Source organism: Ciconia boyciana, chromosome 6 (genome assembly GCF_034638445.1).
Source record: "Ciconia boyciana chromosome 6, ASM3463844v1, whole genome shotgun sequence".
NCBI lineage: Eukaryota > Metazoa > Chordata > Aves > Ciconiiformes > Ciconiidae > Ciconia > Ciconia boyciana.
The window spans coordinates 535,773-561,326 of record NC_132939.1 but is presented as its reverse complement, the minus strand read 5'-3'; the positions used below and the strand labels follow the sequence as shown (position 1 = coordinate 561,326).

The following is a 25,554-nucleotide window of genomic DNA, read 5'->3' as shown; positions in this document are numbered from 1 at the left end:
TGCCAGGAGCCTTTGCTGGTGCTGCATCTTGGAGTCAGCAGCAAAAAGCTCCTCATTGGTAGGACCCATCTGCTGCACATCTGGATCTCCTCCTGGTCCTGCTTGAGGAGGAGGAGTGCTTTTCTTGTGCTTTTCTCTTCCTCAGTTTTGAGTTCATTTGACTTTGCAGTGGAAAGCTGCCGCTAGTTTGCATCTCTCCTGTGGTCGCAGGTGATCACAATGTCCTCTTTCTCCATCTGAAACACTGTTTTGCTCCTTAGATCCTATGGGTATGACTTGGACAAAGCTTTTTGTCCTTGCTGTTCCCATTGTTTTTCTTTAAAAAGAGCTTGACGGTTTTGTTGTGCATTTTGCATGTTTTCTTTCCATGTTTTAAAAATCCCAGCTGCACAAAGAACTGGTCTTTGTAAAATTAAGAGAGAGTGTGGGTAGAAGTCAGATCTTCTGGCTCTTCAACCTTGGCAGGGTTACCAGCTGTGCAGGGAGTCAGTTGTTAGGTCAGCTCCCATCTCTTGTGGGGTAATCCCTTTTGGACGAGAAACCTTAGGGATGTTTAAACACTGTGTCGCTCTCTGCCCTTCCTAAAGTTCAATAGATTTAAAATAAAATAGAGCAGAGAGAATGTGTGTCTGAATCAATAGTGTTAACAGATTTATGTCTCAGCCTGGCTTACCAGTAAATTATGATCCGAAAAGCTTGCTACATTAAACAAAGTTATTGCTCAAGGCATCAGCAGGTCCACAACCCAGGTGCTGGTCAGACAAGACATCAGTCACCAGAGCTCAGCCTCGCAGACAGTTGCCTTTTGGAAGATAAAGTGCAAAAAGCCAAGCTGACTTCAGCTTACTTGGAAGAATTATGGGCTGTGCTCTCAAATCTGCCACTCTCCAGACAAATCTCTCTGTTTTAGCCTAAAAGGCAAAGCTGCTGCAATGCTGCTGCCTGTGCCAGCTGGTCTTTGCTCAGCTCCCCGAGTAACTCTTGAAACCTGTTAGCTAATGTGAAGCAAATCCGTCAAGGCGTGAAAGTCTGGGAGAGCTTCAGCTCTGTAAAAATAGATAACAAAGCCAAGACCTGAGTTTGTTCCTGCTCTCAGGAGACAGCCATCATATGAACTCAACCAGAGTAGTGGCTACAAGAGAAGCCAGAAGGAAGGAACCAGAGAAAACCCAGCTTTCTGTATTTATTACTGAAGTATGTTAGTTTAGCACTGGAAAACTCCAGCTAACATCCTGTTATGTTAGGCATGGTGTGTATGAGAGATGGTCCCTGTTATGATCTGAACAAACAGCGTGAAGGGGGAAGAAGGATTACTTCCCCCATTTCATCCCACCTCATACAGGAAACCTGTGGTGGCTTCTAGGACTGAGCAAGATGTCTTGAACCTCAGCCTGGCGTTTGTCTGTGAGTCCATCTTTCCTGTCTTTCCTCTCACTTCTAAAAGCTGACACATCTTGTTAAGTAAAATTATTCAAAATTGGGTCTTTTCAAGCTTTGCCCATTGCTGAGGTGGCTGGCTGTTGGAAGACTGAGAATGCAGGAAAACAAGTGGAAAGTAAAGCTTTTGAGCTATTAATGGCTTTACCTTTCATCTCAGTGGGAGCCCTTGGTAGCAGCCCCATAGGTATTAATTGCAGATGGGTACACTGGTAGGTATTAACTGTACGTACAGAAATTAGAGTGGGTGCTCATCAGGCAGGCACTGATCTGGAGTCCTCCCCTCTAGTCCTAGCCTCTGTTTGGGAATAGCAAAATGTCCCTCTCCTCTTTCCAGATTACCAACGTGTCCCTCAACGCTGCTGGCTCTGTAGAGCGGAGGGCTCTTGGACAGACCGTTTGAATCTGCAGAGGGTTTAAATAGCACAATGCAGAGTATTTGTGCTGTAGAAGAAACCTGGGATGAGACGTGTTATCCTGGTAGAAAGCAAAACTGCCTAATACTGAAAGAAAAAAGTTTCTTTCTTTCAAGCTTTGTCGTTATCTAGTGAAACCCCCCGGCCAGCCTGTGATGGAGAAGATGTGCAGTGAGGTCCAGCTGGAGCAGCTGACAGAGTTTGGCTCAATAGCCTCCTAATTAAATGCAAAAGCTAACAAATTTTGATCAATTGGAACAACTTATTTTGAGGAATCCAATTACTTTTCAGATAAACGCCTTTAAAAATTATTAGCTCTTTTCCTTACAGACCTGAACTCTGGCCTTGTTTTTAATTGCTGCCCAAGTAGAAGCATTTGCTTTCTCAAACGAGGCAAATAACACAGCTTTCCTCTTTACAGCACCGTCCCCCTGCACGATGCAAATAAAGCAGACGCTGGAGAGCACCGCTTTGTGCTTTTCACAGTCCCCGCAGGCTGCGAGCTGCAACACAAAGGCAAATTCCTTCTGCCTCCATCTTGTTAGGTATTTCCAGAGACCTAATTAAGGTACCGAATCACCTGCCATCTCCTCTTTGGTTAATGGAAAGTGATTAGCTATTTCCAGGGATGATTCATGCAGAGGACTCAAACCCTTCCGCCTACCTTCCCCTTCTCCTCCATTGATGACAGCAGACCTGAAGTGGGTGGACTCCTATTTTCGGGGCCTCAGTGAAGGGTCTAAAGTTAGCCGGGATGAATCTGGGCTGACAGAAGGATCGTCTGTTACTACGGTATGTGAAGTCAGTCCTGCTTAAGTGGGAAGCCTCTGTTAGAGAGGAATGCTTGGATACTTTGTAGGAGCTATACTGCAAGCACAATCAGACAACTAGGCTTCCACGCAGCTTGTGCTCAGCTCGGGGAGCTGGGCCCTGTCTGGTGTAACTACCTTCTTGTTACCTGCTTTTTCCTCCATGGATTCAGCATTTATCAGTTATTATCATCAGGTTTTTTTCCACTTGAGGCTAAGGGAGTTTTGGTGGGGAGTCTGAAGGATGCTCCTCTTTCTTGCTTTTTGGCATACCTGGAGTTATCTCGGGATGCAGAGGGCATCCCCACACACACCTTACAGTACATGCACCTACATCTTGTCCCTGCTGGATGTTTTTCTTCTGAAAGACCTCCCAGCGATGGCAAATGCCAGTCCCTCGCTGTTCCCCTCTGAGCAGCCCGCTCCAAAGCTCACGGACATTGGCGTCAAGCCTCCTACTGGGTTTTGGTGCGGTCCCAGGGGGCATCTCAATGCCAGGACACTTTCTACTGTCTGACAGGAACATTTGTTTTCCTTGTTTTCATTTTAGTCCTCTTTCCATCCTTTTCTGACATCCTAATTAATTTGTCTCCACGTCAGGGCTTTGATTTATTAATTTGTTTTCACACTCTTCAGATATCTGTAGATATTTGTCAGACCTCTTGCTCTCAACTAGTTTCTTAGACAAGCACAGGAATATTTTGCCGTCTTGTTTGTTAGCAGTCAGTCTGGATGTCTCCACCATCCCAAATCCACGTGCTAGTCCTCCATGCTCAGTAGTTTGCTGATTTGCATGTCAGGTCCAAATGGATTTGCTTTTGCTTTGTCATGAAAGAGCAAGTGTCAGGCCTTGGTTTTCTTTGGTAACCTCCACAGCTGGAAAGAACAAGCAACCCGCCTCCATCATATTTGCAAAGATTAAAAATATCCACAATATCCAGAGAAAGGGGGAGTTCTGCACAGCCTCACTTCCTAGTACTTTACCTATTTGTGAAACCTCCTAAACCTATACCAGGATAGAAAAGCCCAGGGCACAAAGCAAAGGACAGCTAATGCTTTGCATGTCGACAACAGCCTCAGCCTCTTTTGACATCCAAGAGCTTAATGCAGAGCTCTTGAGGTAGGAAAACACAGTGACATCCTTCTCCAGACTTTGCTGTCCGAATTTGGTGGTGTACAGCGGAGATCAGAGTCTCACCGTCTCTTTCTGTCCCTTAGGGAGGAGACCAGCTATCCAGAGGATGAATAAGAAGAGATATAACATGACTGAGGGCACAGCTCTGTCCCTCTGTGGGAAACACTTCCCTTTTGTTCCCCCTAGTAATGATCATTCTTGACATCGACATGGCAGGCTGACTCCTCACACCCAGCCTATAAAGGTTATTTCACACCATGGTGGGCACAAAAGCCTTTGAAATACTCGGTTCCACTTGGCTACAGCTATCACCGTTAACGTGTAGCATTGCTTCCAAGAGCTGGAGGAGGAAGCCTTACTATGAAGGGCAGCAGGGCCTCATTCTCCCTCACTGGGACCTGTCCTGGTACCCCCATCCCCTCCCCGGGAAGATGCATTTGAGCGAAGTACAGCCTTTCCCTGCATGTGAAGCAAGGTGGAACCGGGTTAGCAGCCAATACTGGCTGCTGTGGGCTTGTTTCGGTAAGTTTAGCTTTCCTAGCTTTACTTTAGGTACTTTAAAGTAGGTACTTCTGAGCATCAGGTGCGTGATTCTGTCTGTCCAACCTCCTATCCCAATTTAATTTCCCTAAAGCAATTGATACTTAAAAAGCTTTTGCTCAGTGCTCTTAAGATTTTGTTGGCATAGAAATCAACCAGTGTAGGAATTAATTGAGTGGTAAAATAATAGGAAGTTTATTAACAGGTGAAATATTTGCAAGCAGTTTAATATCCTCATTATTAATTCAACATATAACCTCCTGTAGAGCCCTGCAGTGGAAACTGTGCTGTTAGCGTACAGAAGAGCACTATTTCTAAGGCTTGCTGTGAGGTTTAATGCCTCCCCCATGCTTTATTGTATATCATTACAAGAAACACTTCAGAATATTTGCTGTTAAAAAACACCAGGGTTTTCCTGATAGTTCTGCATGAAAATCAGTTTTAGGCTTGCTCTTGCATTTGCAAGAATTTGTGAGCTGAGGGAGGGGAGTAAAGGCCAAAAGCAAACGGGAGGTACCTTTGGTTGGTAAGGCTGCTAAGCTTGCTGCATTCCTTTAAGACTTTAAGAGCATCTTATTGGTATCCCTCACTTCTCGTTTGAGTTGCCTGATGTGACTTGTCTGGCAGCAGCAAAGACCAGGAACAGCATCATCATCAACAGGGGACAGTCCCATGGGGTCTGAGCACAGTGGGCAGAGCCAGGGGCTGGTAACGGGGTTCATCAACAGCTCCAGCAAGCTGTGAACCAGGTCTGGGGTCCCATCAGGAGGTGGGCTAGAAACAAAGCCATGACATGGGTCCAGGATCCATCTAGAAGATACAGCTAAAGACAGGATCAAAGCGACCTGCAATGTAGATCCAAGGTCCCTAAATCTCTCCATCCAGGAGGCAGAGCTAGAACATAACTCAGAGAGGGACTGAAGGGCCAGTGCTGAGCTTAAATGGGCCCCATGGGCAGAGGGCATGGGTCCCAGGTGAGGCTGGTCAGGGCAGTTAAAGCCTCATGGTGCCCTCTTGGCCCTGAGAGCCAGATCCTATGGGTGACTCAAGATGTGACCTGCTTTTTCATTAGCCTGTCAGGAGGTGGCTGGTGGAAGGAACCAGGAGCATTTTTGTCTTGGTGGTTGTGGTCATGCTCTAGGCAAAGACCAAGAGGCGGGTTCTGAATCCCCAGATTCCCTGGTCACACAGGAGGAAGGGCTGTTCCTCAGGGACCGGCTGTTTCAGGTAGGTGCTCGTGCCTGAGGGCAGACAGCTCTCCTTATTAAAACTGTTTCCTTTCCTCCTTGCCCAGGAGATTGAGGCCGCCTTTTAGCATGCCCCGTGGGGCAGAGCAGAGCTGGGAGGATCGGGCTGTCAGTGCCTTCTCATCCAGTTAGGAGCCTGGAAGGAGCAAAGCTAATTCCTGATAACTGGAATGAGCTCCCCAGCCCCACGTCCTGCTCTTTCCCTTCACACCACCTAATCCCCTTCCCCTCCCGAAAACCCAGCCCACCTCTGACAGACTGCTGTTTCACCTGCACCGTGCTCTTAGCTGGGAGCATAAGGACCTCTGTAAGTACATGCCAGTAGCAACGCTGGGGCTGGGGAGCTGTAAAGGCTTCATGGCCAGCCTCAGTGCAGTTCATGATCAGCAGCAAAATGCACAGCACAGCTGGAAACCTCTGTTGCGTAAAGCACAATATCCTCATTGCAAACCTGCCAACCCTCCTCCTGGCTTCTGTGCCTGTATGTGTTGTTCAGTGCTTGTTAACATTACAACAGCCTTTGAAAAAGCAGCGCTGTCTCCGAAGTCCTGCAGTTGCATCCGTTCAGTTTATGACCCTTTTTTTCCCTGTATGCTGCATTCTGTGATTTAGCAAGAAGGAGGGCTAACAAGACTTGACTTCTTGGAAGGATCTACCCTCAATTTTCTCTTCTGCAGTTCTAATGAATTTGCAGTCTCTTGTTATATTTACCAAGTGCCCTGTTGCTAACGTGACAGGGCTGGCCAGTACAGCAAACGAGATGCTCGCTGTGGTGCCGTGTAGTAACGTAATGCTTCCCACGGCAGTAATTGGATGCGTGCTGTGCCCTTAGCCTTGATGGAAATAATTTTCCCGAGCTGTTCTCTGTCATAATTTCATCATCTTTGTGCTTGTTCATTGTGTTCCGGTAGCAACCAGAACTCCTCACCATGAACTACAGTCTTGTACAAGGCTGGACGCGCAGTATGAAAAAACTCTTTATGCTCTGAAATGCTCAAAATGCAAAATTTAAGTATAGTGATTCTTGTCCTTCTTCCTCAGACAGTACCGTTAGGTGATGCTTCTAACAAACCCTTTCTGTACAGCGAAGAGAAAGCAATTAGGCTCCTGAAGGGCTTATTTCATTAGGAGCTTTATTAATTTGTGTCACAGATATAAGCATGGGACCTTTGCCAGAAGTGATGGAGTGTTGGTTTTCTTAATGGGTAATAAAGCAGTAAGCGCTGAATTGCATTAGTGCCTTAGTCTGGGGTGAGCAGCCAAGGAGTAATGAGAATGCTTGAGCGGCAAGTGTCTCGATAAAACATTAGCAAGGTCTGGCTGTGTTGACACCACGCGTTTCAAGATGTGGGGTCGAGCTCCGATACTAATGCATTAGGTGATTCTGAGGCTGTTGCTGAGCTTGCAGTAACGCGAGTGTAACGTTACACTGGCAGATGCAGTATCTAGAGCTTGTTATGAGCAGTGTGACTAAGGGTGCTGACGGGATGAGCTTACAGGTTAAGAGGTTTTTGTTCTGGAGCTGTTTCCCCAAGTAGAGATCTTGGGCATCCTCACTCATCTTATTCCGACCACACGGGGTGTGAGAAGTGACTGCTGCAGGCAGGGATAACCGGTACCATTTGCATCTCCTGCACTCCAGTGGCAACACCCCTAGGTATTTCCCTACAGGAAAGGAAAGCAGGCATCTCTCCACCCTGATGTGTTCAAGCTGATCTGATCTCCGCGCAAGGCAGAAGTCTATCCCTGAGGGTCTTCACCCTGTTGGGGACCCTACGCTGAAAGATAACACTTGAGACCCTGCAGGCTTCTCCTGCTCCCTTTCCCCCGCTCCCTTTCCCCCGCCTGCTGGCATCCAAGCGAAACAGAGCAGGAAGGCCAGGGAGATCATGCCATCCCAGCGGAGCCGCACAAGGGTGCTCAGCAGGGTCCAGAGTAGGCATTGCAGGTGCTCCGGTGGCGTTGCAGCTTAACCCCGTTAGCCTTGATCAATACTGTGTTCAGTTCCAGCTGCAGCACTGCCGGGGCCGCATCTGTAGTGAGGTGCTAATTGATTCTTTAGTCCAAGGAGGGTTACATCTGTACCTTAGATCATCGCTTCAGATCAGACATCTGGACTCCACTTCTGACTTGCTTTTCCCATGCAGGGCTGCTGCCAAGGGCCTTTCGCTCAGCTTGATGGAGCGTCTCATCGAGAGGTACGGGGAGAAGATTGTGAAGATGCTGACGGTGCAGTACCGAATGCACCAGGCCATCATGCAGTGGGCTTCCTCGGAGATGTACAGCGGCCGGCTCGCTGCTCACCCATCAGTGGCCCAGCATTTGCTCAAGTAAGTGACTTGCTCTTCACTGGTATATGAGCAGAGATGTCTTTTTCATCCCATCGCATGCAGGGTTTGTCCCTTCCCTATGACGGAGTTTTCCATTCCTCCTGGCCCTGCGGTAGCATTTCTGTTTCATCCTTTATTTCATCGAGGAAACATTAATTGGGCGGGGGGGGAGGGGGTGTCCTTTTTCCTATGTAACAAGAAGTCATGCAGAGTTATCTTCTGTTTCCTCCTTTGGTATGATAAGCCACAAAATAAAATCTCCGTGCACCTGGTGAGAATATACGAAGGCCTGACCTGCAGCGGGCATACCCCAAGCAGTGTTTTTTCTCTATCTCAAGCTCTCATTGCGGGTAGGACCAGACACCAGTCTTTTATTGTGTTTCCACACGTCCACGTGATTACGAGGGCCAGTGTGTGCCCCATCTTTGGTCCCAACATCGACATCAGAAAGATCGGAAAGCAAGATTCCCTTTAGATTCCCAAACTATCCCTTGGATAGTTTTACTGCCAGGACAGCACCTGAGGCAGGTCTGATGGCATCGGATCCTTTCCTTGTCTACGGTGGTTTCCCTTTTCTTTGGTAATTTCAAGGAAGTGACTAGGATTTCATTTCTGTTGCATCCTGGGACAGGCAGTTGTTTGCCAGCACGTGCTGTGACTGTCAATAATTGCTGCTTTTTAAACTTGCAGTCAGTGCAGTTCTGGGAGGCGGATGGGAAAACATTAATTCTCTCTGTTGGACTTGGAGAAGCATGAAATATCACAGTGCTTGTCTGCATGGTGCTCTTGTATTTTTAGCAATACTTTTTTTTAAATGCAAATATTTAGGAGTTGGAAAAATTGATATTCCCCCTAGAATCTCTCAGTTTCACAGGAGATCCAGTTTTGGACAGAGGTAGCTGGAGAGGCCATTTTATCATACTTGTTTCAAAATAATCTGACTTGTGAACAGTGTGAACAATGCCACCTGGATGGGAAGAGCAAGCTTTCTGTTCGAGACAGCCCCGGCACCCTCATCTACATCTGCCGCAGCCAGCATGGGGATTTCTGCTTGTGTCAGCATGCTCTGCATTAAGGCTTCAGGGCTATGAGGCTTCAGCTCAGCTTACATCAGTGAAGCTATGCTGACTTCTGCCTTGGCTTATATACACATTTGTGCTTACGTATGTAACTTTATGGGTGAGTGTGGTAGGTACTGTAAGTGAGAGTAGGCAAGGCTGGTTCATCAGTGCCAGGAGGAGCTCCGCTGAGATGGGCGGGACTCATTCAGCATGTCTTAGCCATACAGATCTAATTCCAGGATCGGTGCTGTACAAAACCCTCTTCTCAATTGTTCTTGTTCCTTGCCATGCTTTTTTTTCCATTTAACTTTGCAAATTAAAAATAGCAACTAGTAAAGAACCCCAGGCAAAATGGTTTGAAACCATTAAAACAGGAAACCAACTGAAAAGCTGAAGTTAGGCGACTTTGTTATTCTGATGAGCTCGTTTATTTTTATAGCTGATGAAGGCGTGAATGTTTTTCTTTCCAGTCCACAGTACAGCTTAGTTCCCTGCTCAGGGCCTTTTCCTGCAGACACTGGTTTCTAAACTCATAATCAAACCTGCCAGTCCACAGCCCTGCTGACATATTGCATGACTAGAGCAATCCTCAGTCCAGGCACTGCACCATGTAAAGTTTCTGTGCTTCTGTAGAAGACCAGGTGATGCAGGGCTTGATATTGGACCATGGTCTTCTCATGTTTAGGTTGCTAGTACAAATTCCTTTATGATATTTGTGAGCATCTCATGACTTTTGTTGGCTTAGGCCAAATAATTTTCTTAATCCCTTACCTGAGGAAGAAATAAGTAAGTTTTATTCTCTGATAGTTCTAAGAAAAGCTCTCTTATAAGCAGAAGCATCCTAGGGAAGTGGAAGGCTGGTGAGTGCCCGCAGGAGTTGCCTGCTCGTACTGGAAAGCAGCCAAAGCAATTACAGCAACAGCATGTGACAAACTCTGGGTCTGTACCGGTTTTGTTACCTCCTTCCTAAGGGCTGGTGGGTGGTGGGCGAGGAACCTGAAGAGTCCCAAAGCACAGTGCAAGGAGGGGGATCTCCGTCTCTGCTGAAAGCATTTTGAGGTCTTCCTTTAAAGAAAGATCTGACTGGAGTGATCCAGAGCGTAGCCCCCGCCACACCTCTGGCATTGGCAAAGCCAGCCCGTATGATTGTATGCTAGCCTTGAATTTACAGTGACCTCGGTGCTGTTTTGAGAGGTGAAGCTTGAAGAAGTGTGTCCTGGTCTTGAGACATACGGCTGGGAGGAGGGCCAGGCGCAAACACCTTGTGCTACAAATTGTGGCAGGGAGTTTTTGGTCCAGCTGAACTTGTACAGCCTGATACCTGTGGGCTTTCGTTCAGAACGACTCTCCAGGGTATAATCCCCAATGTCTGACGGTAAGGCTGCTCTCCCACCACGACCCTTCCCTGAACAGCATTATCGATGCAAGTCTCATCTCTTTTACCTGAAGCACAAAGACTGGTGTTTGGAAGAAGTGCAGTTCTGCTCTGAACAACTCCATATTTCCTTACCAACTTTTGTTCTGATGTGGGAGGCACTTGGAAACGCTTGGTCTGTGATCTGTTAGAGACTTCTGCAGCACAATCCTTTCTAAAAAAAAGGGAACTTTTCAGGGGCAGAGTATTTCCAAAGGAGCAAAACCTTCTTCCCAAATCTCCCTTCCTTCTGAAATGGGTGACGAAGCACATCAGAAACCCCCACACATCTCCAGAATTAAGTCAGGGAGGCTGCAAGCAGTATTTTTCACATTCAGAATTTGTGACTCAGTCTGTGAGAAGATGGTTTGAAAATCACCAGGCGTTTCTGATGTCAGTTTTTATCGAAGTACAGCATCAGGTGTCCCTTCCCTTAGCACTTCCTTTTGGGCTAACACCCCCTTGCTGATGGGGAATATGGGGGAACCCTCCCAGTAGTGTGAGACCTGGAAGATGCTCAGAAGCCAGAATGCCCCTCGGCTGCGGTGTGCAACTCGCCCAGCTGGGATCACCTCCTCCCAGACAAAGCACAGCGTGCCTGGATGCCCTAGGGCAGTGCGTTGAGCCTGGATCCAGTGTCTGGCTGCAGGGACAACCTGGTTTGTCATCACAGACCAAGAATATCTCCAGGAACAAAAATCCATCTCTGCAGCTTGGGCTAGTTGGCAGCAGGTGGGAGAAGTACCTTTCCCCTTCATCCTGAAGGGATAGCAAAGCACTGGACAGCTTTTCTCCAAGGCAACAGCCAGTTCTGCTGCAATCTCACTGCCTTAGAAGAGCATGAATTCTTCTCTCACCTGAAAGATTTATGTAGATAATTACTCCTCTGAAGCAACATTCCCGGGGTCAAGACTTTTTCCTGGCACTGAGAGATGCTGCGAGGGCTTTCCGTGGCCACTGCGAGTAGGCAAAGAATCAGGATTATCTACACGGAGAACTTGGCTTTTGCTCAAAGTCTCTTGTCTGCACAGACGTGGACAGTGGTAGGACAGTAAGCAGGGCAGGTATAAAGGAGATGGGAATCCTGTTAGGTTTGATGTTACAAAGAGAGGGAGATAAACCTATTGTACCCTCCACAGGGGACGAAACACTCTAATAGGGAACTGGAGGTGGCCCCGCTCCGGAGGAGATCATGGAAAGTAAAGTTAGTTGCTGGTCCCTGGGATCCTTGGAAATGGGGAAGATACCTTGTGCCTCTGTTTGAATCCAATCGCTGGGCTGAGGCAGCCAGTCCCCAAAGCCAGGGGAAGAGCTCTTCCTTTGGGCTCCGGTTTGCCATAGGACTGGGGAAGTGCATCCTGGACTCTTTTGCAGGGTCTTTGGCTCCCTGTCATAGCTGCAGTGATCTCTGTACCTTCCCAGCCATGCGTTACAACAGCAATAGCTTCAGACAGGAGAAAATGAGTTTCAGTCAAGAGAGGAGACTTTTGTTGTCAATGCAATGAGTAATGTCCAGAGCCCATGGGAAGCGAGGGCTGTCTGTGGCATACAAATGCAGAGGAACAGACGTGCAGTGCTGGGAGTCCTGGGAAGGAGCGGCAGCGGCTGGGGGCTTGTCTTCAACGGGTGACTGCCTTTGCCCTCACTTCCCTGCCTGTCACTTGGAGGTGTCACAGTTTAACCTCAGCCGGCAACTAAGCCTCCCCAGCCGCTCGCTCCCTCCTGCCGGTGCGATGGGGGGGAGAATCGGAAGAGTAAAAGTGAGAAAACTTGCGGTTGAGATAAAGACAGGTTCGTAGGTAAAGCAACAGCCACGTGCGCAAGCAAAGCAGCACAAGGCCTTCCTTCACCCCTTCCCGTGGGCAGGCAGGCGTTCAGCCATCCCCAGCACAGCAGGGCTCCATCCCGCAGAACGGTGACTTGGGAAGACAAACGCCATCGCCCCCACCGTCCCCCCTTCCTCCTCCTTCCCCAGCTTTATATACTGGGCACGACCCCATAGGGTGTGGGATGTCCCTTTGGGCAGTCGGGGTCAGCTGGCCCGGCCGTGTCCCCTCCCGGTCCCTCGTGCCCCCAGCCCACTCGCTGGGGGTGGGTGAGGAGCAGAGCAGGCCTTGACCCCGTGTCAGCGCTGCTCAGCGGTGACCAAACATCCCTGTGGTGTCACCACTGTGTTCAGCACAAATCCAAAACACAGCCCCATACTAGCGACTATAAAGAAAATTAACTCTGTCCCAGCCAAAACCAGCACAAGAGGTAATCCTCCTTTTTGATGGCTTGCCATCTGCCTTGTTTATTTGCAGACTCTCCGGAGTCACAGCTCTCCATGACTTGTACGTGATGTACAGTAACACGTTGTTGTTTCCGAGCTCTCCTGCCATCTCCAGGCTTTCTGTTCCTGCCCTCCATCGCCCGTCCTCTTCCTAGGCTGTGAATTAAGCTAGCAACTTCCTTGGGTATTAAAATATGGTTTATTAATTTTTTTTTTTAATGCAGCAGCTTTAGATATAGGAATGATGTGAAAACCCAATTCCTCTGTGGTTCCTTGTGCTGTGCTTTCTTCTCTTGCCTGACAAGCACTGCTGTCGAATCTCTGGTAATACTTCAGGCACTCCTTCTCCCTCTCAACACTGTAAAAAACAGAAAGCAGCTGCCACATCTCCCTGGGTCTGCACATCTTTCCTGTTTGAGACCATTTAAGCGAGACACTAACACCCACGCACTGTACCCTTGCCTTGCAATAACTGGGCTGTGTAGCACAGCTGGTGAGAAAGCTCTCAGCGCTGCTGGCTGGCCCCTGTGCGACTCTCCGGGGCCCTCAGCTCTGCATTTTGGGAGAGCATTTAAATGGCAGTCCCATGGTGCAGAGCAATAATGGCTTTTCAGCTATGGCTTTCTGGCATTGCCAGACTCCCCTGGGCCTCTCGGGACTCGCTGTGCCGTTGGTTCTGGCTGCCCTGCTGGCACTGAACCCAGGAAGCCTGGAGCTGAAAGCCAGAGGACCCCACCAGAGCTAAAGGGCCCTGCTTAGTTATTGCTGTGCGTGACGTGCTCTTCGGTAGCATCACTGCAGGTGCAAAGGGATCCAAAGCTTGGTGGAGCAGAAAGGGGGGAACCTCAGTTTCTGTCATTCTTCATCAGAGCCAATCTTCCTGCATTTTCACCCCCCAGAACACCGCTGTTGGTCTGCAGCCTTGTCCCTCGGAAGCAATATCCAGCCATGTTTTTCCCTCTGTCCTTGCAGTGTTGTTGGGAGGAGTAAGCAACGACAAAACTGATCATCCCTTTGGCATAATTTCAGTATTGTTAACTGGCCCTTTCCCAAATACCTTGTGCAGGGACCTGCCGGGCGTCACCTTGACAGAAGAGACCACAATTCCCTTATTGCTTATAGACACTGCTGGCTGTGGCCTGTTTGAGCTGGAAGTGGAAGATGAACAGTCTAAGGGCAACCCAGGTACCGTCGTTCGGAAAATTTTGTTGGCCAGAATTGATTGTCTGAGGTTCTCATCCTCCCATGGGCTTGGCCACTGCACCCGCTGAGCCACGTCCCAGAGATGTCCCCCCCCAGGTAGCAGGGGGAAGGTGGGGTGCCCAGGGGGCCTCGCTTATGTGAGAGATCACTTTCTCTAGAAATCCTCAAGCTCAAAGGAGTCCGAGCCAGAGTGGATTTGCCACAGGGCTGTGATGAGAGTGTGCAGCTTGTGGGTGGCCACGCTGGCTGCCTTGTTCCCTTGCAGAGACGTTTCTGCATGCTGTGGACTAGGACAGGGTGGGGGATCCCTGCGATGGATGCTTTACACAAGTTGGCAGAGCAGATAATATCAGGCAGAGCGCAAGCCTGTTTTAGGGAGGCTGTAGATGTGGCTCAGAACTGCCTCCCAGTCCTCTGCTCCTTTCATGAAGTCCCGTATAGCTCTTCTCCATGAATTTTCTTAAGACGTTGAGTTTTTTGACTTAAAAAATAGGTTTCATTATGGAGATTGAGTGTAGAGTCAGGCACTATAGCCATTCTAATAAAGCGGGAGAACTTTGAAAATGGCGATGCTACCCCCTTTGCGTCCTGGCTTCCACAGCAGGCGGGTGGTTGTGGTTTGCTGCTCGAGGATGCTACTCCTGCTCCTCTAGCATTAGCCTGGCATGTCCACACCTGCTGGCTGGCTCTTAGGAGGCTCACAGAGCGCCTTTGCCAGGGTGTGTTGCATATGGGCTGTCCAAAATCTGGTGCTTCATCTGACAATCCGCATATCCCAACCTTGTTATGGAGATGACTCTCCTAAAAGTTAGGGAGAGCTTTTAGCCCAGAAAGCTGTTGGCAAAACGGTTGCTGGGAGGGCACAGGGAGCCTTGGCTTTGGGGAAGGTGAGGCACTTCTTTCAGGACAGCATCTTCCCCTAGATTGTAAACTCACTGCCCAGATTGGCTCTGCAGTGCCTGGAGGGGGTCAGTCTCTGTGTGCGGTGCCTGTGCCCTGCCACCCCGCCTGCGGCCACCCCTGCCTGCCTGGCTGCTGCCTGCACTTTTCCTGATGGCTGAGCCACAGGCTTTTCTAGGCATTTGCTCTCACATGGCCAAAGAGCTTATTTGGCAACGTGGCTGCCTGCTTCAGGGATTCATTTGTTTCCCTCTCTGCTCACCAGTGCAGATCTCATGCCAGCAACAGATTTCTGAGGCTTCAAGTCCCTCTCTGGCAAGGCAGGGAAAATGGACTGTAAAATACAAGGACAGTTCTTACCAGTTTAAATACCTTTTGCCTTCTTTTGTTTGAAAACCCACCAGCATTGAAGTGCCTCTCGTTTTTCCATGCACTAGTCCCCGTGGCCCTGTTGAACAGAAAAGGCTCTTGTCCCCAAATGGAGAGCCAAAAAGACTTGTCTAAGATAACTCAGGGATTTTGAGCAGGGGATTAAATGCACATCTCCCAAAATTCGGGAGGCAGCCTTTTGGAGCAGCATACTGCAGATTCTGGATTTTTATACCTGTGTTTTGCTGCAAAATGGAGGCTAAAGTCAGTCCAGCCAATAAACCAGTGGAACAGTTCACATTTGTATTTAACTTGTCCTCATTAGATCTCTCTGAACCAGGCACCATCCTGAATAGCTAGTTGTTTGTGGCAGGCTGCCTGCGATCTCTGGAAGGTCTGAGCACACGGATCTGAGCATGAAGCTTGTTTATTTGGTCATGGGGGTTTAGATGTGCGGGGACTTGAAAAAGCAGAATAAAAAGGAAAGGTGGAGTTTCCTCAGTTGCAGCGTAGAGGATTGAATTTTTAGTGAGGTCTAGGGTCTTGCTTCAGAGGGAGAATAATCTATTGCCTGGATTATCGTTGATCTCTTGGATTAATACAGGAAGGCCAGAGAAAGCCAAGTGCTGTTCAGAAAGCTCTCCTTAAGCTTAAGCAAGCTGGTGACTTGGAAAGGCAAGAAGCAAGCGCCGTGCGGCCCTGGGAACGGGGCTGTGTAGCACATCACTGTCTAGCCAAGCAAGCCAGGCTGGGAATCGTTACCCCCGCGCCACGCTGGACTGCAGGCAGGACTTCCCTTAGCCCTTCCTTGCTGTTTAAGGGAGGTGGGCAAATTTCTCCAAGCCGCAGCAGGTCCAAGCTGGCAGCTTTGGCCTCTGCCTGCCAGCCTCTTCCCATCACCGCCCCTTCTGCTTTCTGCCCTAGGGGAGGTGCAGCTGGCCGGTTTGCACATCCAAGCCTTGGTGGAAGCTGGCGTGAAGGCACAAGACATCGCTGTTGTAGCCCCCTACAACCTCCAGGTGAGATGACCCTCTCCTGGCATCTCCTCTCTCTTTCCGCATGCACACAGAGCAGATGCACAGCGGTGGATTCAAAGCTTGACATCTCCAGGAGCAATACCAGAATGTCCTCAGGGAGATGAAGGTGGAAGTCAGCAGAGCCAAACTGTATAATCAGCGTTTGGGGCCAACTTCTCCACATTTAAGCAGCTTGAGGCCAGGGAGGGAAGAGATGTTAGTCGGGTATTTTCCACTCGCAGCCTCAGGAGTCAGTGCTTGACCTTCGGGAGATATGAGCGCTTGTGGGTTTGAGAGAAAGGGACTTTACCAAAACAGTGCCATTTTAATGCTTTCCACCTTACGCTTTTCTTTAAAAGATCTCTATCACATGTTTTTCAGGTGGACATGCTAAGAGAGCACCTTTGCCACAGGTACCCAGAGCTAGAAATTAAATCAGTTGATGGTTTCCAAGGAAGAGAGAAAGAGGCAGTGATCCTGTCCTTCGTGAGATCCAACAGGAAAGGTAAGAGTTCACTGCTGGAGAGTTACTCCATGGGGAATGGGAAAGAAATGGGAACTGTGTGATCGCTCCAAGGTCGCTCGTCACGTTGCCAAGTGCAGTGGTTTAATTGCAGTTCTGATGGTCTCTAGCACTTTGCTCTGAATTAATTTACTGGCAAGAACCTTCCCTTTCAGCCTTTTTTCTTTAACGAACAAATATATATGCTGTGGCAGTTGCAGAGGAAGGCTCCCATGCTAGGCAGCAGGTAAAAAGGAAGCCAGGACTGCTTAGTTTGAAGGTTTCCTGGCTATTGAGGCCTCAGAAATTATTTAAACTGTGGTCCTAAGAATGGCACATGTCAGGTTAGCACCACATTTACTGGAGTGCTGAGCACTTCCCGCAAAAGGTGAAAATTTGGGGGGCTTATTTCTTGGGTTTGGAACCTATTTTGGGGCACTTCCCTGAAGAAAGCAAGCAGGAGCTGGCATTACAAGTCATGCACAGAAAATGCTTCTTTTGGGAGCAAAATCTAGAGCGGAAAATTGAGTTCTTTCCTATCAGCAGCTGCAGCGAAAGTTAATAGCTGGAAAAAAAGCTGCTGCCCTGGAGCCACAAGGCTCCTTCGGCAGAGCCATCGGCCCGTGCTGAAGGGTTTTGTGGCAGCCAGCTCGAGCGGAGGGCATGAGTGGGACCACTCCGTGAACCACCTCTCTCCTGTGTGTGGATCGCTGCCCTTTTCAAACCTGCAGCGAGACCCGTCCCTTGCTGCGCTACGTTTGCGGCTAACGCTGCTGAAGGTGAGACACTGTGTATGTGCTGGGAGTGCTGATGTCTAGAAGGAGAAAAAAGGGGAAAGGATGCGTGGAAGGAGGAGGCTTTTTTTTTCTTTTTAAGAAAGCCTAGAGCAAGAAAAGCAGCACTGGGGGGAGAATGGAGGTGGGGGACAGGACTAAGAATAGTCCTTATTCATGGGTGACTCACCTCGCCTTTGCTCAGTGGCTCAGTCGGAGCTGGTGTCCTCCGTGAAGGCACGCGTCCCCCAGCCCCCTTCCCGTGCACAGCTAGCAGCCAAAGCTCAGACGCGGTGCAGGAATCACTTGCTTTCCTGGGGGCACGAAGCAGCTTCTCGTGGTGTCTGGGCGCAGCTCTGGTCTGCATGGGGCACAAGAGATGTTGTTAGTGCCCTCTGAGACCCTTGGGAGGAATCCATACCCTTTTTGCAGCTGCATTTCTCAGCTCAGAGGAGGCCAGGGACCTTGACCAGCAGTGCCTGTCCCTCTGCAGCCATTCCCGATCCAGCAGGAAACTCTCTTGCCAGATCAGAGGAGTTGGACTTGCCCCTGCAGTCAGGCAAAACCACATCAGAGAAACTGGAAATCATTCTCTGAGCTGCAGAGCACGGAGAGGGGATCGCCCACACCCTGTTCCTCAAAGGCAGTTCAAACTAGACTGCTCAGCCACAATAAGGCAAGACAGAAACAGAGCCAGGCTGGTCACCGCACTGGCGGAGACGTTAATTTCTTCCCGACTGGCCTCCTCTTTATCCCCAGGAGCTGGAAACTCAAAAGCCGCCCACGCTACCCTTCTCGCTAGCTGATCCTCACTGAGTCATCTTGGCATTTGCTAGCTCTTACTGCTTTTCTTTGAGAAAATAGCCAGAGAGCAGAAGCAAACCTTGCAGAGTTGCCTAAACGGCTGTTACTTCAAACCCGTCAAGAGTTTGGGAGCAGCGGGGGGTGAGTTGTATAGGACAGGGTGTATTTCTTTACCTGCAGTTCCTCTTCTGTCGCAAGGTGAGCCTCTTCCACGTTGCTCCATATTGCATTTGCTCCCAGGTTCCAGCCTGCTCTTGTGTCGTGAGCCACCCAGGAAAATATTTCTGCTCTCCATGTGCCGTCCATCCTCCTCCCGACCCCAGGAGCTCAGCGGGGAGCCCTGGCTCTGGCTTGCAGGTGGTGAAATGGAGGCAGAAAGATGAAGGTGTCAGCATGAGTCAGGGACCAGAGTCCAGTAAATGTTGACTCCCACCCTTCGGCTAAGCAACCCTTCAATCGGTTGGGCCAAATCTAGACCTAGAGCCAACGCTGCACCCACAGACAGTCCTGAGCCCCTTTGTCTCTTTCTCACAGGCGAGGTGGGCTTTCTTGCGGAAGACCGGCGGATAAACGTAGCGGTGACCCGTGCCCGGCGCCACGTGGCTGTCATCTGCGACACCCGCACCGTCAGCAACCAAGCCTTTCTGAAGCGGCTGGTGGAGTATTTCAGCCAGCACGGGGAGGTACGCACAGCCTTTGAGTACCTCGACAACCTCGTGCCCGAGAACTACACTCAGGAGGGCCGTGGTGAGCGGCAGCAGGGTGCAAAGCTCCCCGCAGCGTCTGGCCACAAACCGCAGCTGCCTCTGGGGAGGAAACTCAAAGCAGCAGCAACCAAACCGAAGTGTCAGAAGCCAGAAGCGCATTTCTCCCCAAACACAAGCGGACCTGGGAGAGAAAGCCCGGGGACAAAAGGCACTGCCGACAGATTCAAGGCCATGCTGGTGGCCTTCCTGGAGAGCAGCGAGACGCAGTTGGATTTCCCCCCGTCCCTCAATTCTCACGATCGGATGCTGGTTCACCTAATGGCGGAGGAGTATGGGCTGCAGCACGTGAGCACCGGGGAAGGGAGGGACCGGTACATCAGCGTTCGCAAGAAAGAGCCTGCCGAGCCTTCGCTACCCACAGCTGCCCCCCCCAGCAAGGAGCTCCCTCTTCCTCAGCCGCAACATCCCAGCAGGGAAACTCCTGTCCCTGCTGAGCCAGGAGGAAGCAGCAAGGGCTCAGGGAAAGTGGACCTGAAAACCCTGCACCTGGAGAGAGTTCAGAGGGAGAAAGCCAGACAGGAGGAGGCAGCGAGGAAGGCTCAGGAGCCCAGTGCCAGCCTTCAGGGCAGCAGCAGGAGAAAAGACAAAAGCGAAGCCAAAGGTAGGTCGCTCTTTTTGCAAGCAGCACAATTAATGGCCTTCCTTGAATGGATTGCGCTACTTAATCCCCATGTTTTTGCCTCCAGGCCTTGGGATTTGTCTGCGTGCGTGGAGCATGGGATGTGGCTCTTGGAAAGCTCTCTGATGCTTGTCACTGCAGAGATGTGAGGACTGGCAGGAGCGCACATCAGTTGGCTGCAGCGTCTGGGGAAGAGGGGTTTTGGATGCCTGGAGGCACATTTCTTAAGTCGAAAGAAAAGCATTGGGACCCTTTCCCAGGAAGAGAGGCTCAGGAGTTAGATTGGAGGCTCCCAAATGTAGGGAGAGGAACTAAGAGGAGTACCTGGCCCACACTGAAGGACGTGGCTGCCTCCTAAACACAGAGGCAGGGGAAAACAGAACCAGGAGCCGCCGTCCTCCCTGCCAGACATGGTCCCTTCCTCTTCCCAGCCCCCTTTTAGCAGAGGGAGGCACCCAGGCACGCTGCAGGCGGGAGCCTTGAGCTCCTACTAGTGCCCTTGAACACAGGCCAGAGTTTACTGGCACGACGGGTCTCACGGGGGCTGGAATCCCAGTTGCTGCAAACAGCCACTCCCCGGGCCCATGCTGCTTCTCACGAGCCCAGGCTGTAGCTGCGGGTTGCTTGGGTTTGTTCCCAACTTCTAAGCGGGTGGTTAAATGGCCAGGTCTTTTCCCCTGTCTTCTCCCCAGGAAAGCCAGCAGTTAAGAGTGGAGCAGCCAGCATGGTAGAAGAAGATATCGACGCTCTGATTTCTGCTGCCATTAAAGCTGACAACACCTGCGGCTTCCCCCGCTGCAAAGCCAGCGTTACAACCCTGGGACAGCTTTGCCTCCACTGCAACAGGCGCTACTGCCTCAGCCATCACATCCCAGAGGTACGCACGGGGCCAGGCAGCCTGCCCAGGGGTTTGAGCTCTGAGGGGGCTGGAGAGGAGTAGGATGTGCCAAGCGGCACGGGTTTGATGTGGGAATTTTCCCCATCGAGCTCCCCAGGCAGGATTTCCTTGCAAGGAGTGTAAATCAGAACCCTCTCTGTCAGCGCTTTTGCTAGAGCTGCGTGTGGAAAGGGCTGCCAGGTGTTAACATGTGGGCTCTGCACGCCTCCTCCTGAGAGCTTTTTCTTTTTCCCCCCTTGCTTTGTGCCTGTCTTTACCATTCTCTGGCATTTACACTCCCGGGTCATGCAGATAAAGCAAGGCAGAGAGGAGAAATGAAGAGGCTTGGGCTGAAGGCAGTGACTTGAGGGAGCCTGGGCACTCGATTCCCAGCTCTTTGCAGATTCCCTCTGCAGCCTGGGGACAAGTCAAGGCTTGAGCCCGCACAGAGCACTGCTGCATGCCTGGTGAGCAGTTGGGCATTGCTTTACGTGCCTTGCTGGCTTGGAGCTGAGTTGCTCCACACTGTGCAGCCTCAGCTTTAGCTCCCATCCCTACCTGAGTGACAGCAGTCCCTCAGCCTCCTCTGCTCCGCTTTCTTGCGGTGGAGGGCTCTCGAGCAGGCACCTCAGCAGCCCTGTAACATCAGGCTTCACCTTTTTGTTCGGGTGCAGAGGCAGGCAGGTAAGTTTAAGCCTCCGGGTTTGGCAGCGTGATGCTTCATGGTAGGCTGGCCTTGGGGTTTGAGTGCTGGGGGCAGAGCTGACGTGGCTGGGCGGTGGCTGCGATGAGTACACAGGCTGAGACGTGATGATTTTCCATTTAGCCGCAGCCTCCTGTGCCCATCGTCCCTCGTCCTGCATCACCCAGGCATAGCTCTTTGCCGCGTGGAGCCTCCCGGAGCTTAGCAACGTTTAGTGAGCTGACCTATAAATCCTCAGCATAGACTTTCCCCTTGCCAAGTACTATCTGTTTCCATGGCAAAGAATAGTTGTATTTATGGTCATTCACAATGCAGTTGGGATATAAATTTATCTCCTGCAGAATCGCCTCTCCCTGCTCAGTTGTAATGAGAACTCCAATGAGAAACAATTGCAAGGATAAAACCCATGTCAACGAGTTTTTCTTGCTTTTTAAAGTTCAGCCCTTTTCCCAGATGTTATCAGGCCTCGATGTGAAATTGCCTGGGCCCTCCTACCCCTGCCTGGCCCTAAGAGGGGCTAGCACATACCTGCAGCCATCTCAGAGGGGCTGGAGCCTCTGCATCGGGAGGGTCCCTGTTCAGAGGGAGCTCGTGCTCCCCTTTAGCAGCCCCCAGCTGCTGAACCCCTCCCCATGTAGTACAGCACAGCGGACCCCACGGAGTGATGTTCAGCCTGCGCTCCAGCACCTACTGACACGGCAGTTCCTGCCCGTTTTAAAGTTGGTCGGGAGGGTCTGTTGGCTGCGGCCGGTTTAGGTCGGGCAGCAGGTCTGAAATCCCAGTCCTGGCTAGGAGCCGCCTGCCAGGTGCTGTGCACGGCTGTTCCCGGCCATTGACAGCCTGCTCCAGCAGCGGCAACAGGGACAGGGAGGTTTGTCACGGCCCTGAGAGAATGGGCTGGGAGCCTCAGATCAGCTCACGTTCGTGAAAGCATCAGAGGGCTTTGGGATGGACCAAGCAGAAGGGGTAAACTTTTAGGATCTGTAATTTAGACCTGGTGGAGATGATTCAGGATGGTGTTGAACTTGGCTTAATGCACCTTAAACGTGGCCTGGGCTTCAGCACAGATGGGTTTTGGAAAAGGTTTGCCTGCACAGAATTAGCATTATGAAGCTTTTTTTTTAATTGCAATATAGAAGACAGATCTAATTACACTAAAGAAGTAGATATATGGCTAAAAAGGTCTCTCATTTCCCAAGTCACCTTTCCTGTGTCACTCCTTTTTCCCCCAAGTCATACTGTACTAGGAGAGAACATTAATCGGCAGCTCAGTTTTATTTCCAGTTCTCATGCGAGAACTGTAAAAGATCCAGCTGTTCACATGATGAGTGTGAGTTTCCCCCAGATATTTAAAGTTTTGGAAGGAGACACTTAAACTGTCCAGAAGGATGATTTACCTGCTGTGTAGATTCCAGGAGAAAAATTACCTTTATATTTTGTTTCCTGTTAGGGGAGCTATAAATAAATGGGAGATGGTTTTAAAGGGGTGCAAAGCAGGTGGAAGAATTCCAGGCTCCGGGAATAAAATTGCCTAATTCCCACGTACGTGATCGCTGCCCTGTTTCCCGGCTGCCACCAGTGTCCGTTGTCTCTCCACCAGGTCCACGGCTGTGGGGAGAAGGCCAAGGCCCACGCGCGGCAGAGGATCAGCAGAGAAGGGGTTCTCTATCCCGGGAGCGGCTCCAAAGACAAGTCCCTGGACCCAGCCAAGAGAGCCCATCTCCAGCGGCGCCTAGACAAGAAGCTCAGCGAACTGACCAGCCAGAGAAAGAGCAAAAAGAAAGACAAGGAGAAATGAAGGACCTGAATACTTCTTTTCGAACCTTGGAGTCACAGGTCAGACTACATAAACCAAAGATGCCATTAAAGCTACAGGGCCGCGCCGAGCCCAAGAGGAAAATGGGAGCTCTCATTTTGGGTGGTAGACAGCTTGGAGCCAGTGTGCCTGAATAAATAGTCGCTGGGCCTCCCTAAACCACAGGGCTGAGATGCGGGAAGCAGAGCAGCTTTATTTGTCCTGGTTGTCCTTATTGACAAAGTAATGGGTGTACACAGGGAGGCTGGAGAGTGCCAGTAAAGACAGATATTAAAACACCTAAAGCAATCAGCTGTTGCTGTGACATTTCTCCTTGCTACAGTAAAAAGATACATGTCCGTGAGCAGGAACGTGGGAGGAACCGAAAACCCCGGGTGACCCTCTCCTCCAGGGAGAATGACTAAGAAAATGGATGCCTCCAGCTCCCTTTTCCCAGTCCAGCAATCCTCCCCGCACGGCTCGGAGTTGGAGTGGACTGGTGTGTCCACAGGGCAGCCAGCAAGACCCAGGTTCCCTTCGGTTGTCCCAGGCTGCCCTTCGGGAGCAGGCAGAGCTGGGCTGCGTCCCCGCCACGCCACGCAGAGGGGCTGCCGGGTGCGAGCTCAGCCCCACCAGCCTCTGCCCTGCTGCAGATGTGGCCCGTGCAGGGCTCGACCCTGCTCTGGGGCTGCATGCGGACGGAGCGGCCTCGAGCCCTGACCTTGCCAGCACCGCGGCGAGCTGCTCCAAAACACCCAGCCTGCTGCTCTGGGAGAGCCGCCACCCGCTGCCTTCACTCGCCACCCCTCGCGGTAGCGCTGCCGAGGTCTCTCCCTCTCCACTGTGGGCCCTTCCCTTCCCCGACACTTCCCGGAGCTGCCGAGGAGACGCGTTTCTTTTCCCTGTCCTGCCCTTGCTGCGAAGCTCCTTGGAGGCCGCTGTCCCTTGGGAAAGTCCACAGCAGCGAAGGCAGGGTACGGCCCTGCGAGCTTTGTGCAGCCCTCCCAGGTGGGAGGGAGCCTCGCGTTCCGCACCGCCCGCCCTTCCCGGCCCCGGTCCCTGCTCCTGTACCCCCCCGCAGCTAATCCATCTCGACGTTGTTTTCTGCCTGCCGAGCCTCCTCTCCAAAGCATCCCTCCACCCACCCACAGCCCTATCCCATCTCCTTGATGGCTCCGAGCAGGCACCGATGCCGCACACAGGGTCTGCCACCCCCTGAGGAACAGCTCAAGAAGCCACTTTTTGTCCCCAGGTTGGCACGTGCAGGCCCCAGGAGAAGGAAAAGGTGCTGAGATGCCTCCGCAGAGGAATGGTTGGAGAGGGGCACAATAAAAAGCCCCAAACCACACACGGCCCATCATTTTGGGGCTGAACACCGCAGATCTTGCCCACGGGTGATTTCAGCACCAGTGGAAAGCACTCATCCCATCCTGACCAAAGACTCAGCAGTTTGCAGGGGCTGCAGGATAGCTAAGCATCTCCATGTCTGTCTTCCCCAATGCTAGCTGAGGTAGCTAATAAGCAAATTTACCCCCGACTCTCAGTGCCGGTCAGTCCTGGCTGTGAACGCCTTCCAAAAAAACCCTCCTCATCCTTCAGCAAACCTCATCCTTCAAAAACCCCTCCATTTGCGGCCCCAGTCCCGGGCAAACCCGGCCTGCCTGCACCACCTCGCCTCCGAGCATCGCCTCGGCTCTTGCCTTGGTCCCCAGGGCCAGCTGCGTGTCAGCCCGCAGAGGGACAGCACTGCCTCGCGCGGCAGCAGATGGGACATCGGGGCTCCTGGAGGGAAAAGTGGGGAGGAGGAAGAGACGGAGCGTGGGAGAAGAAAATCTGTGCATCGGCGAGCGGTGCTGGGCGTATACAGGGGAAGGAGCCAGAGCAGCGCCTGCGAGGGGCTGCGGAGGGGGAGGACGCAACAGAGAACCAGCAGCCTTGTCCCAAAACGAAGGTCAGGCAGAGAAGACAGACGAGCAGAAAGGAAAATTGGTGCCAGCTCAGGGTACCACCACGGTGTTATCTTTAATCAGGGATAAACGGCTTATTCACACTTTTTTTCCTGCTCAAATCATTCAGGCAACCACATCCCTGACCACGCTCACCCCCTGTCACCGGCTTTCTGGCAAACAGCCCCAAACACCCCCAGCTTTCCCTGCCGGCTTTCCACCAGCATTCTGCAGGCAGAGAAAAGCCGAGGCTCCAGTGCATCCCCAGGGATGCGTCCCCAGGGCATCCTCTGCCCACCAGCCCGTGCCACGGGGAACTCCATCAGAGCCCTCCATCTGTCACCCGCCAGAAAATAAGAGTGGGCATCAGCTCCCCCCCCAAAAAAAACCCCAAATCTTACCCAGGGGCTGGTCCTTGCTTGGGCCAGGAGCCCATGAGCAGACAGGATCCAAACAGATTTTTCCTCTCCCTTCCCCTGAAACAGGAGTTGGGCTTAAAAATAATGAAATTAGGGGTCTCTCATGTCTGCCTTCAGTCACAGGGCCAAGGCGTTCCTCTCCGCACCCAGATTTGGGATAAAACGAGCGAGCTTTGGGATGAGCAAGTCAAAACGCGACT

The 25,554-nt window shown here is 51.2% G+C and overlaps 1 protein-coding gene and 1 long non-coding RNA gene across 2 annotated transcripts in view; one reads left to right on the top strand and one right to left on the bottom strand.

Annotated features, from left to right (window-relative positions):
- The window catches only part of IGHMBP2 (immunoglobulin mu DNA binding protein 2), a 48,090-nt gene extending 23,513 nt beyond the window's left edge, over positions 1 to 24,577 (top strand). The window contains exons 9-15 of the mRNA XM_072866061.1: positions 7,732 to 7,914; positions 13,728 to 13,846; positions 16,058 to 16,152; positions 16,531 to 16,654; positions 18,763 to 19,596; positions 20,307 to 20,491; positions 22,795 to 24,577. Coding sequence (XP_072722162.1) covers positions 7,732 to 7,914; positions 13,728 to 13,846; positions 16,058 to 16,152; positions 16,531 to 16,654; positions 18,763 to 19,596; positions 20,307 to 20,491; positions 22,795 to 22,992 — 1,738 coding nt within the window. The 3' untranslated portion in view covers positions 22,993 to 24,577. The remainder of the gene's footprint in view (positions 1 to 7,731; positions 7,915 to 13,727; positions 13,847 to 16,057; positions 16,153 to 16,530; positions 16,655 to 18,762; positions 19,597 to 20,306; positions 20,492 to 22,794) is intronic.
- On the bottom strand, positions 9,474 to 18,147 carry LOC140653702 (uncharacterized). The gene is made up of 3 exons (XR_012043192.1): positions 17,889 to 18,147; positions 17,615 to 17,785; positions 9,474 to 13,019 (listed from the first exon to the last, which is right to left on the bottom strand). It is a non-coding gene; the product is annotated as an uncharacterized lncRNA (long non-coding RNA).
- Positions 24,578 to 25,554: the final 977 nt, after the last annotated feature.